We start from the raw sequence: 11,442 nt of genomic DNA, 5'->3' as shown, positions 1-11,442 counted from the left end.
TCCTCTCATCCAATCTCACAATTGTATTAAAGTCACCACCAATGAACACCGGACCAATAGCATGACAAATCACCTCCCCCAATGCATCCCATAAACCACTCCGACGGCTCGGTGTAGGGGCAGCATACACTACGATCAAGTAGATCACCTCTGTTCCACTCCCTACTCTAGCATGAATAAACTGATCCGAAGACTTGACAATCAGTAGATCACCTCTGTTCCACTCCCTACTCTAGCATGAATAAACTGATCCGAAGATTTGACAATCTCAAGCTCTCCTATCTTGACCTCCATAGCAGCCACAATCCACCACTCTGCCCACATGCATCCACCCTAAATGAGTTTTCAAAATCCAATCCCTGACAAATTCGTCCCGCAGCTGCTTCACCAGCGTGAGTTTCGAATACAACTAGGATATCAGTACTGAATTTCTTCACCAAATATCAGATCGATCTGCGAAACTAAAGTTTATTTGCCCTCCGGCAATTCCAAAGAATGCACTTCATCAATTCTTTATAATCAACAACTAGAATCACCGGGGCAAATCGTTATGCCTCCACATCCTTTGGGATTTCTCCCACTTGACCTACACGGGGTTCCGATACATCAAAGAGCAGAGTCTCCGTCGATACAAGTTGCACCTGTAAGCTCCTCTGTTCACCAGCTTGGTCAGGATTCTTCTCATTTCCGTCGATCACTCCATCTCCGGCAACGCCCCACCTGGTCGGCCGACACTGTCTTTTTCAACTCGCAGTATCTTTTCGCTCATCGACAAATCGATCTCGCCTTTAGTTGGGCCATAAACCATTCCACGTGTGGGCCCAACAAGTTTCAATTTGGGCTTTTGGAAGGTTGGACTTCTCAAATTATTTTTCTTCCTTTCTTTTAGGCCCAATCGGGCTGAGATCTGGTTTCCTTTATTCTCAGTAGCATCGAACATCATGGGCTTCCCACGCTCTATGCTCGAACCTCCAGTGCTTAAATTCGTAGTATTTTCATTTTCTTTGTTCTCTTTTCCTCTCATAGCAACATCCACTAGCTCCTCTTTCTCCCCCTCTTCCTCTAGTCCTCCAAACTGATTCGACACCCTTGTTTCCTCCAGCACACCATCATTACGTACTCTCCGTGTCTTACTTCCCTCCATAACTCTCCCATCCTTACTTTGCATGGAACCTCCTATCAGTCTTTGTTGCTCATGCTTTCTCCTCGCCTGCCTCACTTGAGTAAATTCTGTTTCCATTTCTGTGGATTTGGTGCTCTCATGAGTTGTGGTCACTAGATTTGACATAGTAACAAGAGTTCGCTCTGTAACATTCTGTGGACATGCATGAGCTAGGTGTTCATATATACCACACGTCGAACAAATAGAAGAGATTACTTCATATGAAACAAAATACCTCTCACCATTCACCATCATTGTCCCCTTCAATGGCTTATTAAGGTTTACCTCCACACAGATTCTCGCATATCTAGTTCTTTCAAATTTCAAAGTTGTCAAATCTACTTTGATCGGCTGCCCTAACCCTTTGGCTATTCCCATCAGTATCGTCTTATGGTAGAAATTCACTGGAATATGTGATAAACGAACCCAAACCGGTGTCGTAACTCTCTCATCCTTCAATAGGTCGAACTCAGGAGACCATGCTTGTACCATAAGGTAACTGCCAAACGCCCTCCACGGGCCACCTGATAGTGCAGCCATTTACTCCTCCTCCAACTCAAAGCGTACCATAAAGAAGTGTATGGGAAGATCCATAACAAACATCGACCCTTTAGGCTTCCATAACTCCTTTAACTTTCGACTCAGACTCAAGATCGGGACGTTTCTCCCCAAAACCCTAATGATCATACATCTCTTCCACAAGCCATTCATAGCCGTCAACACCTCCTCTCCTATCGTTATCACCGGTTCTCCATCCTCCCCATTCGGAAATTCCAATCTTAATCTCGACTCCACAAATTTTTCAACCACAACTTCCTCTGGGACATGCATTCCTCCCTCGTTGCACCCTACTACTTTCCTCACCCAAGAGCCATGAGCATTCGACGGTCTTCCCTTTTCTCTGATATCCTCCATAGTAGCATCTTTTCCTTCCTCCTCCAAAACCCTAAGATCGCCTCCAGAAACCCTAGCCGCCATGTCTCCAGACATGTTTATACACTGGACTCTATACGCTACCACCTCTTTCTGATTGATTTCTTTTACAAGAATTTCCTATATTTTCTCTTGATGTTTCCTATAATATCTCTGCATTTATCCCTAAGCCATTATGATTGATTTTTTTTGTTTGAATATACATTATAATCACGATAATCATGCAATACTTGTTGTACAAGTTCAATATTTGAAACAATGTAATTAGTGGAAGATTGAAGCAAATTGACAAATTTGCATCTCTAGGAAACTTAGTTTACATACACAATTTATGAATTAAGAAAAAAGGTATTGAAAAATGATAATATGTATATATATTATTAAAAAATGTTAAATAATTATAATATGTATATATATTATCAAAAGTTGATTGAACCGCTACTTTATATATACATGCACAATTTATGGATTAAAAAAGACTATTTTCTGTCACTCACCCCGTGTAGGACACGGATTATCACCTAGTTTTATATTATAAAAGATCCTATTATTATTCATCACTAAATTAATATTTTTTTTTTAGAAAACACAAAACTACATAATATAGAGACTAGAAACGTTTATGAAAACAAATAAATCAAAACAAGGAAAAATAAATGTGCGGTCAGGATTGAAGGATGGATATAGTAGATGAATGCATAAACGGAAATAAATCTTTTTTTTTTGAAAAAAAAAACGGAAATAATCTATGAATAGATTTCCTACAGATACATTTCTATGAAATTCTTCTTGCTTACATGCATTGTTCCCAACGATATAGGTGGGCCTTCAAACTGTCAGCATTAATTAATGGGCCATAAAGCGAACCATATGGGCTATCCTTAATGGGCTTATTTTATTTAACGACGTGGCTTAAAACTAGAAGCTTCGGATGAGAAAGAAATTTCATTTCATTACGCAAGTCATTAGTTTTTGTCTGAAAATAAAAAAAAAGCCTGAGTATATATAACTTCCACCTGGGCGAAGTTTACAGCCTCTTGATAAAACCTAGAACAGCTTTCCTCTCGCTCTATTCCCAGCATCATCCGCCATGGGTAGGGTTTCTCGAGCTTCGTTTATCTCTGTAGCTTTTTCTTATTTCGATTCTCGTCTGTATTACTCGATCTGACCTTCTCTCTATTATGCTTGTATCTAAATCGGGTTTGGAGCCGATGGATTTGTTGCTCGGGTGGTAGAAATTTTCGGCGTGAGAATTAGTAATCGGATTTAGGGTTTTGAATCACTGGATTGACTATTAATGTGCTGTTTAGAACTGAGATTTGTTAATTTATTATGCTATCTGGTGTTATGCGGATCTATTTAGATTTGTAGCATTGGGGGGTTAGGGCTATGCTATGGCATACTGTATATGGAACTTGTTTGACCTGATAGACTTTCTCTTTTCGCTTATACCAATTTGTGATTTTTGGTGATCAAGTAGTTGTTTGTGGGGGTGTTTGTGTACATAATTGATCTAATCTCGAGTCACGAGTAGTCTTTCTTTTATATAAAAGCTGAATGGTTGTTACTTGTTTGGTCTAACTGTCGAGTTCACGAGCTTACAACATGTTCCTCATAATAGTGTTATTAGTAGGGTTCCAATTTAATCATTATTATGTCTGTTCTTTTTAACATGTCCTCCCATCTTATATCTTATGTCAACTATGTAGATATTGAGGCTGATATCCGCGCATTACAGCTAGATTCCGCAGGTAACTCCTTGGAGATGATAAGCTTAACATTCTTTTTCTTAGTTCGCATGGTGCTCAACGTTGGTGTTTAAATATGCAGAAGAAAACAATGGAGTTGGAGTTGTCATTCCGACAGATCAGAACTCAGATGGAGTTGAGATAGTGGATAAAATGGATGAAGGTTGTGGCATGAAACTTTTTGTTTATATTTTCTCTGTCACACTGTTTGAATTGTCTATTTGTCGGTCGGTTTACTCCTATTGTTTCACCGGGTCTGTTACATATGTATGATGTTAGCTTGTGATTGAGGGAGGCGGGTCCAAGGTTTATGCTGTCATGAGATTGAATGCTGATTCTAATACTTGATATTTATCCTTTCTCTACAGACCTGAAAGATGAGGTTCAAGAATCAGTGCCTACCCCTGATGTGCAACAAGGTTGATAGATCTTTCTTTCTATTTCACTTTCCCTAAAAGGTAGTTAAATTTGTGAGGTATACCTCGTTGGTGATGTTTTTTTTTTTTGCTGGACATTGGTGGTTTTAGCTCCCGAGGATCATGATCAGGAAATTCTCCATCCAGTGCATAACCCAGCGAAAGGTTCTTATATACTCGTTTGTTTCTCATCTTTCTGTGATCGTGTTGTCTAGTTGACGACTGAATTATCTCTCTTGTCTATTGAATCAATATAGCTAAAGAGAAGGCAGCCCAGGAGAAGGCTGCCAAAGAGGAAGCTGAAGAAGAGGCAGAGGCAAACAAAAAGAGACACTTGAATGTGGTGTTCATTGGACATGTTGGTATGGTCATCTACTTGATTTTTTCCATCAATTCAATTTTCTTAATTGATAACTCGTCTGTAGTTTCCGGGAGAGTCTTTTCCATTTTAGATTGTAAATGTTTCCTTGTGTAGACGCATGGTTTCAAAGCTTATTGATTTAATATTCACATGTCAACCGTTTCCATTGTAGATGCTGGGAAGTCTACAATTGGAGGACAAATTCTCTTCCTTAGCGGTCAGGTGGACGACCGACAAATCCAAAAGTATGAAAAGGAAGCAAAAGAAAAAAGTAGAGAAAGCTGGTGAGTATTTGTGATTGATACAAACTAATAAGGAATGCTTAGGCTCTATTTTCTGTTTCCATAAACTTGTTATTGTCCTCCTTGCTAGGTATATGGCTTATATAATGGACACAAATGAAGAAGAGAGGGCCAAGGTACTTCCTGGGGTGATTAGTGTTTCTTTGTTTGCTGTAAATGTGTCCGAGATGACAGAGTTCACGTGTCTGTAGTATTCCCAGCAATGTTTATGGTTAATTCTAAACTTTCCTATGTGGTATGGCTTACTTGCTACATTGACAGGGTAAAACTGTTGAAGTTGGAAGGGCTCATTTTGAAACTGAGACCACTAGGTTTACAATCCTAGATGCTCCGGTAAGGATCAACCTAAAGTAATAGTTTTTTTGTTCGTTTGTCTTTCATGTCAAGTATATTTTCTAATTCTCTTTTCCTTTTTTGAACTTGCAGGGTCATAAGAGTTATGTACCAAATATGATTAGTGGAGCATCTCAGGCCGACATTGGTGTGCTGGTTCGTTAGTACATTGTCAATTTGTTCTGATTCCTTAACTGTAGCTTTTGTCTCGCGGAGGCAACCTATTAATTTCCCTGCCTTCGTTTCTCTCTGATGTAGGTGATCTCCGCTCGTAAAGGTGAATTTGAAACAGGATATGAGAGGGGTGGGCAGACACGTGAACATGTGCAACTCGCAAAAACGTTGGGCGTGTCAAAGCTGGTGGTTGTCGTGAACAAAATGGATGACCCAACTGTGAACTGGTCGAAAGAGAGGTACTTACAAAAGCCTTTCTAATCCTTGGCACTGTACTCTTTGCCTTCATCCTCGCCTCTATGTACTCTTATGCAGGTACGATGAAATAGAACAAAAAATGGTGCCATTCCTTAAATCCTCTGGCTACAACACAAAGAAAGGTATGCATTGAACTATAAACGTTAGAGATTAGCTATGGTCTATTTGCATGTTTAATTTGATTTTTACTCGTTTGTTTTGAAGATGTTATCTTCCTGCCCATATCTGGTCTAATGGGGACTAATATAGACAAGAGTATGGATCGAAACGTTTGTCCTTGGTTCAGTGGCCCTAGCTTTTTTGAAGTCCTCAATGCTATTGAAGTTCCGCCACGGGATCCTAATGGTCCATTCAGGTGAACCCTCAATGCCCTTTTTTCTTATTTTTTTTTCATTCGGTTTTGTGCTTTTAAAAAATACTAGTTGATGCATTCATGAAATCCTGTTTATTCATGTTGCTTTTTGACCATAGCATTCATATGCATTGTTTTCTGCACCACATGCAACTAGTTCAACTTTGAAATATGTTTTATCCTGCTTAGTAGGAAATGTCTTCTATAGTTTCTTTCTCATTCTTTTAGTTGAAATGAGAATTATTGTCTGTAAGCATATCTTTGTATATTTTTTAACTGTTTACCCGTATTGATCTTGCGAATTGTATTAATATAGGATGCCCATTATTGATAAATTCAAAGACATGGGAACTGTTGTTATGGGAAAAGTAGAATCTGGCAGCATTCGGGAGGGTGATTCCTTGATTGTTATGCCAAACAAGGTATTTTCCAAACGTCTTCTCTCGTATGACTATATGTGATTGCCGGCTCATTGTCTTCCTGATAACTATCATTTACCAATCTAGGAACACGCGAAAGTGGTTGCTATATATTGCGATGAAGACAAAGTTAAGCGTGCTGGACCTGGTGAGAATTTGAGAGTCCGTATAACTGGCATTGAAGACGAGGATATCCTTGCAGGTTTTGTTTTATCTAGCACGGGTGAGTATGATGATTTTTAACGTGATTTCGTTGATATCTCGAATCATAATATTCTCTTTTTGAAGTGGTACTAATTTGTCGTTTTTGTTTTGTTTTCTGATGCAGTAAAGCCTGTACCTGCCGTTACTGAGTTCGTTGCCCAACTACAAATCCTTGAGCTGCTTGACAATGTAAGCACATTTTTTCTTATGGAATGTCAACTTTTGAGCATGTGCACTTCTTAATAGTGTTGCTGCGTTCTTACAATACATTCAGAATTTTAATCCCTCGAGTCATCATTATTTTATGTTCCTGTAGGCGATCTTTACAGCTGGTTACAAGGCTATTCTCCACATTCATGCGGTTGTTGAGGAATGTGAGATAATTGAATTGATAAGCCAAATTGATATGAAGACTAGGAAACCCATGAAAAAGAAAATTCTGTTTGTGAAGAATGGTGCTGCTGTTGTCTGTCGTATACAGGTCTGGCTCCTTCTGTTTCCCTTTCTTTTTTTTTTATATTTTATCTATTGCCGTATGTTTCAGCGAAGTTATAGTTAAAGTTTCTATGCCAGTCTAAGAAAAAGCATGAAATATTACTTCATTTCATTTGAGCTTGCTACATTGTTTTGGTGATGATTGTTTGGTCTTCAAAACTTGTTTGAATGTGTATGTTTTCTACTTGCCTGCTTCTTGACAAGAGTAATAAAATGTTCACAGCCGTTTTCTGTTTGTAAATAAACCGTTGTTGCAAAGCTTACCAGGAACATTGAGAGCATCTGCACGAGATTTCTGTTTAACAGCTTTAGCAAATTTTTATCTAGTCTTGCTAATCCTAATCACTGCTATCTATTGCTGCATCTTTGCAGGTTAGCAATTCAATCTGTGTTGAAAAATTCTCAGATTTTCCGCAACTTGGAAGATTCACTCTGCGAACTGAAGGTAAAAATTTGCTGAGAATTAAATGCAATGCAGAATATGATCACTCATCTTAATTTATGTGCATGGTTTACAAATCTATTTGGGGTCTCACTACAGGGAAAACAATTGCTGTTGGAAAAGTGACTGCGCTCTCAGGTGCTTCCTCAAGCGCTTGATCCCAATTTTGTGAGGAAAAAGGTGACTAGTCTTACGATTTCAAATATTTGAAACCACCAAATTGAAGAAACATCCAATCTGAGCTGGTTTCTGGTTCTTTAAACTGCAGGAGACGGCTTTCGAGTTGCACCAAGAGGGGGCTTCAGGAAAGTGCTTGTGACGAAGGAATCTGGAGTTCCCTAAACTCAAATCTTAGTACCATCTGTATGGTGAGGTTTGTGAGTTACTGCTACAGATAGGTGTAACTTGAGACCGTTTTCTGAAAAATTTAAAAGCTAGAAAGAGTATTATGATGAACATGAGCGAGAGTTTTTACTTCTTTTAAAGCTAAATATTACAGTTACTACTATTGTTATTACCCTTTTCGCTGCTGAGTCTGTCTTTGGGCTTTTTGGAGTTTGCTGTTTAAATAGTCGAGGAAACACCATTTGTTCCTTAATGCTCGTCATAAAAGTACCTGGTTTCTTCCTGTCTTTGCTCCATGCGACTTGACTGATGCAGAGTTGGGGTTTGCATTGGTCCATTGATCAATTACGTGCTTCTAAGTTCATTGATACTTGCAGTGAAGCGGTGTGGCGTTATTTATGACTATACCAAAGTAAAATGGAATTTAGTTTTGAAAGTTGTTTCGATATCATCATTCAAAAGAGGAATGCGAATTTAAGAATGAAGAAATTACGTTATCAAAAGAGAGATGTTCAGTCTTTAAAATCATTTTTCTTCTAGTGGCGTCCCAAATGTATAAATGATCCATTGACATGTAAAAAGGTGTGTGACAACAACAGGTATGGAACACTTCAAGCAAAAGCCAAAACCAAAAAGAAAAACAGATGCCCACATGCTTTTCTTTTCGTCATCCGCGTCTGAAGACAATCACGATCGCTGTGCAGTTGTCTTTGCAACGACGTTCTTTCACAGCTTCCTTTACAAGACGACGACTGATTGTGCTTACAGGCAACCCTTCCTGCAAAGTGCCAGCTCTTAGTAATCTCTCATTGCCCTTTAATTGTGTGCACATAGCTCTATATAAACATTAGTTCACATGGCTACCCAAAAAACTTCTGCTCATCTAGCTAAAGAATGTGCAATAAAAAATAAAGCGATTTGACTAGTGTGTGTGGGTTACCTTCAAGAGTTTCTGAACATATCCAACGGCATCACTTGGTCCAAACACCTGGAAACGAATGCAATATGTAAATTACATGAGAAAACAATTGAATATAACAGACGAAGGAGATGTTCTTATAGAATCATGAGCTTACTTCCCACAATCCATCGCAACCAAGAATCATGAAGTTTTCTCTCTCAGTTAACTCAAACGCATGAATGTCCGGAGTTGCAATGACACCGAACTGGAATCAATCTCTTTGTTAGAATTTCCAAGTGAAGAATAATGTCTGGCCTAGCTAAGGGTACAAGAACATGTCGAAAAGAATTATGGGGTCAAGACTAAGCGGGAAGCCAAATGATCATTTACCTTCTTGAATTGACGATCGCCAAACGCCCTAGAAACCTCAAGACGCCCTTGTATTCGTCCATTTGAGCTCACAACACCACCTGACTGCGAAACTTAATCCAAGTTACTAACAGAGCATGTGGTACTCGATTTACTATAGATATCACTTGTCTTGCTCATCATAGAGAAAAAACCTTTTGAATGCGAGAACGCTCCTGTGGATAAATTGCTTTATGCTCTCTCGTTAAAACAATTGCTTTGAGTGGATTAGATGCTTCTGTATGACTCCCTGATTCGTTGGTAGTATAGGATCGTGCCAACACAGCCTTAGCATCACCAATGTTGGCAATAAAAACCTAAAAATGCGTAGCAGTTAACGGGTGCTAGTACTGGAGAAAGGCTGAGTAATTTTGTGAAGTCCATGGAGAATTAGAGCCAATATATTGTCATCCCACGGTTTTACCTTTTGATCAACTATCCATACACACACTGCTGTGGCGCCATCTTGCCATCCTCCTGAGCCATACACAAATGTCAGGACTGAGAAGAAAGATTCTATGGAGGAGATATTAGCAAAGCAACCAACAGCCGAGAGAAAAGCTCCGATGCAGAAAAAGCATGTCACGAATTACCTGAAACACTTTCTTGTAGGAGCAACTCATCGGTCTTCCGGAAACCTGGTACCAAAGTTGTGTTAACAGTTCAGAATCAATGGATGGGAATAGCCACAATGAGATGATTAGATAGCTGGAAAAAGACGTATAGACTGAAGTTATATACCATCAAGTATGGCTTTCTTAGCAACTTTGAGGTCCATCTGGAGCAGCAATCGAAGATTTGGATCAAGAAAAAGACGAGAAAGAAGTTGATGTGAGACCTACTGAGTTTAAACCAACGCAGTCTTGCTTTGAAAAAAGAAACGACATAATGAATCTGAACAAAGTAAAACAGACCAACTCACGTGGTAAGCCAGATGAAAGAACATTAAGGTGAAGATGCTTCTTAGCAAACTCTGCAGCTAAACGTCCACCATGCCCATCATATATCGCAAAATGACCACAGCTACCATAACAATATCATCAATACAGAAGAACAACGTTAATCAAGCCTTTCACTGTGCAGCATAACAAGACTTGATGTGTTCTTAATTACCAAACTATATTCATACGAAAGTTACTTCTTTTTTTTTACCTAAGTTTCCCTGGGAAATCCAAAGAAGCGTCGGGCAAAACCACCGAAACAACTTCCATTGCCTGTCTAGCTCCTTTGTCTTCAGCAACATCAGCTTCAAAGACAAATCCTTTCTTCTCCTCACTTATACAGCTCGAGCTACCTTCTTCCGCCGCTCTATTATCAACGGCGGCTATGACTTCTTCTCCGCCACTGGGAATCTCCTGCATCTCCTCTCCTGCGCCACTGGAGATTCTCGGGTCTTTAGTATTATCACATCCCGTCTCCTCTGACTTCTTCGCCTTCTTCGCCGGCGGAGAGATCAAATCCTCGCTGGAAAACGAGTCAGCCGCCTGTTTCTGGTTCGGTTGTTTCTCCATCGCAGCTAAACCAACTTCCTTCGCTCTTTTTTGTTTCCCGACAATTAATCTTAGCCGCCGCGCGAAGGTTCTTTAAGACATAGGGTGAATTTGTGAGATATACTTGCACTAAAATAAAGAATAGGCTTCAGCATTTTAACCCGGACCCGAAGACCCGAACCGGAACCGACCCAAAAATATCTGATCCGGAACCAGACCGAAAATTTATAAGTATTTTTTGGGTCTAAATTTTTGTTACCCAAAAAAATCAGAACCGAAAAGGAACCGACCCGAATAGATCCAGACCCGAAAAGAACCGACCCGAATAGATCCGACCCGATAAGAACCGATTTGTACCCGACTTAAAAACATGTATATCTAAAACTATGATGTTTTTTCGTTCTATTTTATATATATTACTAGGTGATAATCCGCGCCCTGCGCGGAGCGAGGAGATTATTAAAGTATTATAACTTTTAATATGTAAACATAATAAAAGTTAAAGGCATAGTAAAAAAAATATATCTAAGAAAGTATGGATTATAGCGAGGAATTTTAGTATGTAAATATAAATTTATATGCGATGGCCATTAAAATTAAATTGTATATTTGTTTGCATGCGGGTAAATTATAAATATAATATTAAATGAAACATAAGCAATAGTCTAATAAAATATAAAAGGAACAATGTATAAAAAA

General features: G+C 39.1%; 2 protein-coding genes and 1 pseudogene across 3 annotated transcripts; 1 reads left to right on the top strand and 2 right to left on the bottom strand.

Annotated features, from left to right (window-relative positions):
• The window catches only part of LOC106344431, a 3,961-nt pseudogene extending 1,809 nt beyond the window's left edge, over positions 1-2,152 (bottom strand).
• A 913-nt stretch (positions 2,153-3,065) lies between these two features.
• On the top strand, positions 3,066-8,228 carry LOC106295879 (eukaryotic peptide chain release factor GTP-binding subunit ERF3A-like). Its single transcript, XM_013731871.1, has 20 exons — positions 3,066-3,189; positions 3,805-3,846; positions 3,926-4,006; positions 4,212-4,262; positions 4,371-4,424; positions 4,517-4,621; positions 4,793-4,904; positions 4,993-5,038; positions 5,184-5,255; positions 5,349-5,411; positions 5,514-5,668; positions 5,745-5,809; positions 5,892-6,042; positions 6,356-6,461; positions 6,546-6,681; positions 6,787-6,851; positions 6,979-7,143; positions 7,530-7,602; positions 7,699-7,779; positions 7,868-8,228. Exons 1-19 carry the CDS (start codon positions 3,186-3,188, stop codon positions 7,755-7,757), a joined length of 1,605 nt encoding a protein of 534 aa, XP_013587325.1. The 5' UTR covers positions 3,066-3,185; the 3' UTR covers positions 7,758-7,779; positions 7,868-8,228.
• Positions 8,229-8,455: 227 nt separating this feature from the next.
• On the bottom strand, positions 8,456-10,856 carry LOC106292863 (probable protein phosphatase 2C 8). 2 transcript variants are annotated; one of them, XM_013728531.1, is made up of 10 exons: positions 10,406-10,856; positions 10,168-10,276; positions 9,995-10,031; positions 9,847-9,891; positions 9,678-9,730; positions 9,409-9,570; positions 9,236-9,319; positions 9,021-9,110; positions 8,885-8,932; positions 8,456-8,780 (listed from the first exon to the last, which is right to left on the bottom strand). In XM_013728531.1, exons 1-10 carry the CDS (start codon positions 10,762-10,764, stop codon positions 8,751-8,753), a joined length of 1,017 nt encoding a protein of 338 aa, XP_013583985.1. In that variant the 5' UTR covers positions 10,765-10,856; the 3' UTR covers positions 8,456-8,750. The 2 variants fall into 2 exon arrangements, with proteins under 2 accessions (XP_013583985.1, XP_013583984.1); XM_013728530.1 differs by having other exon boundaries at positions 8,456-8,722.
• Between the last annotated feature and the right edge of the window lie 586 nt (positions 10,857-11,442).

The sequence above is a fragment of the Brassica oleracea genome, chromosome C5 (genome assembly GCF_000695525.1).
Source record: "Brassica oleracea var. oleracea cultivar TO1000 chromosome C5, BOL, whole genome shotgun sequence".
In the NCBI taxonomy this organism is placed as follows: Eukaryota; Viridiplantae; Streptophyta; class Magnoliopsida; order Brassicales; family Brassicaceae; genus Brassica; species Brassica oleracea.
The sequence above is the reverse complement of the archived record's forward strand: the minus strand, read 5'-3'. Positions and strand labels throughout refer to the sequence as shown.

Coding starts and splice junctions, on each gene's coding strand:
- LOC106295879 (XM_013731871.1), top strand. Junction 4,905..4,992: donor GAAAAAAGTAGAGAAAGCTG/GTGAGTATTTGT, acceptor CCTCCTTGCTAG/GTATATGGCTTATATAATGG. Junction 5,669..5,744: donor GTGAACTGGTCGAAAGAGAG/GTACTTACAAAA, acceptor ACTCTTATGCAG/GTACGATGAAATAGAACAAA.
- LOC106292863 (XM_013728530.1), bottom strand. CDS start 10,764: ATGGAGAAACAACCGAACCAGAAACAGGCGGCTGACTCGTTTTCCAGC. Junction 9,320..9,408: donor AGCGTTCTCGCATTCAAAAG/GTTTTTTCTCTA, acceptor TAAGTTTCGCAG/TCAGGTGGTGTTGTGAGCTC. Junction 8,933..9,020: donor GTTGCGATGGATTGTGGGAA/GTAAGCTCATGA, acceptor ATTCGTTTCCAG/GTGTTTGGACCAAGTGATGC.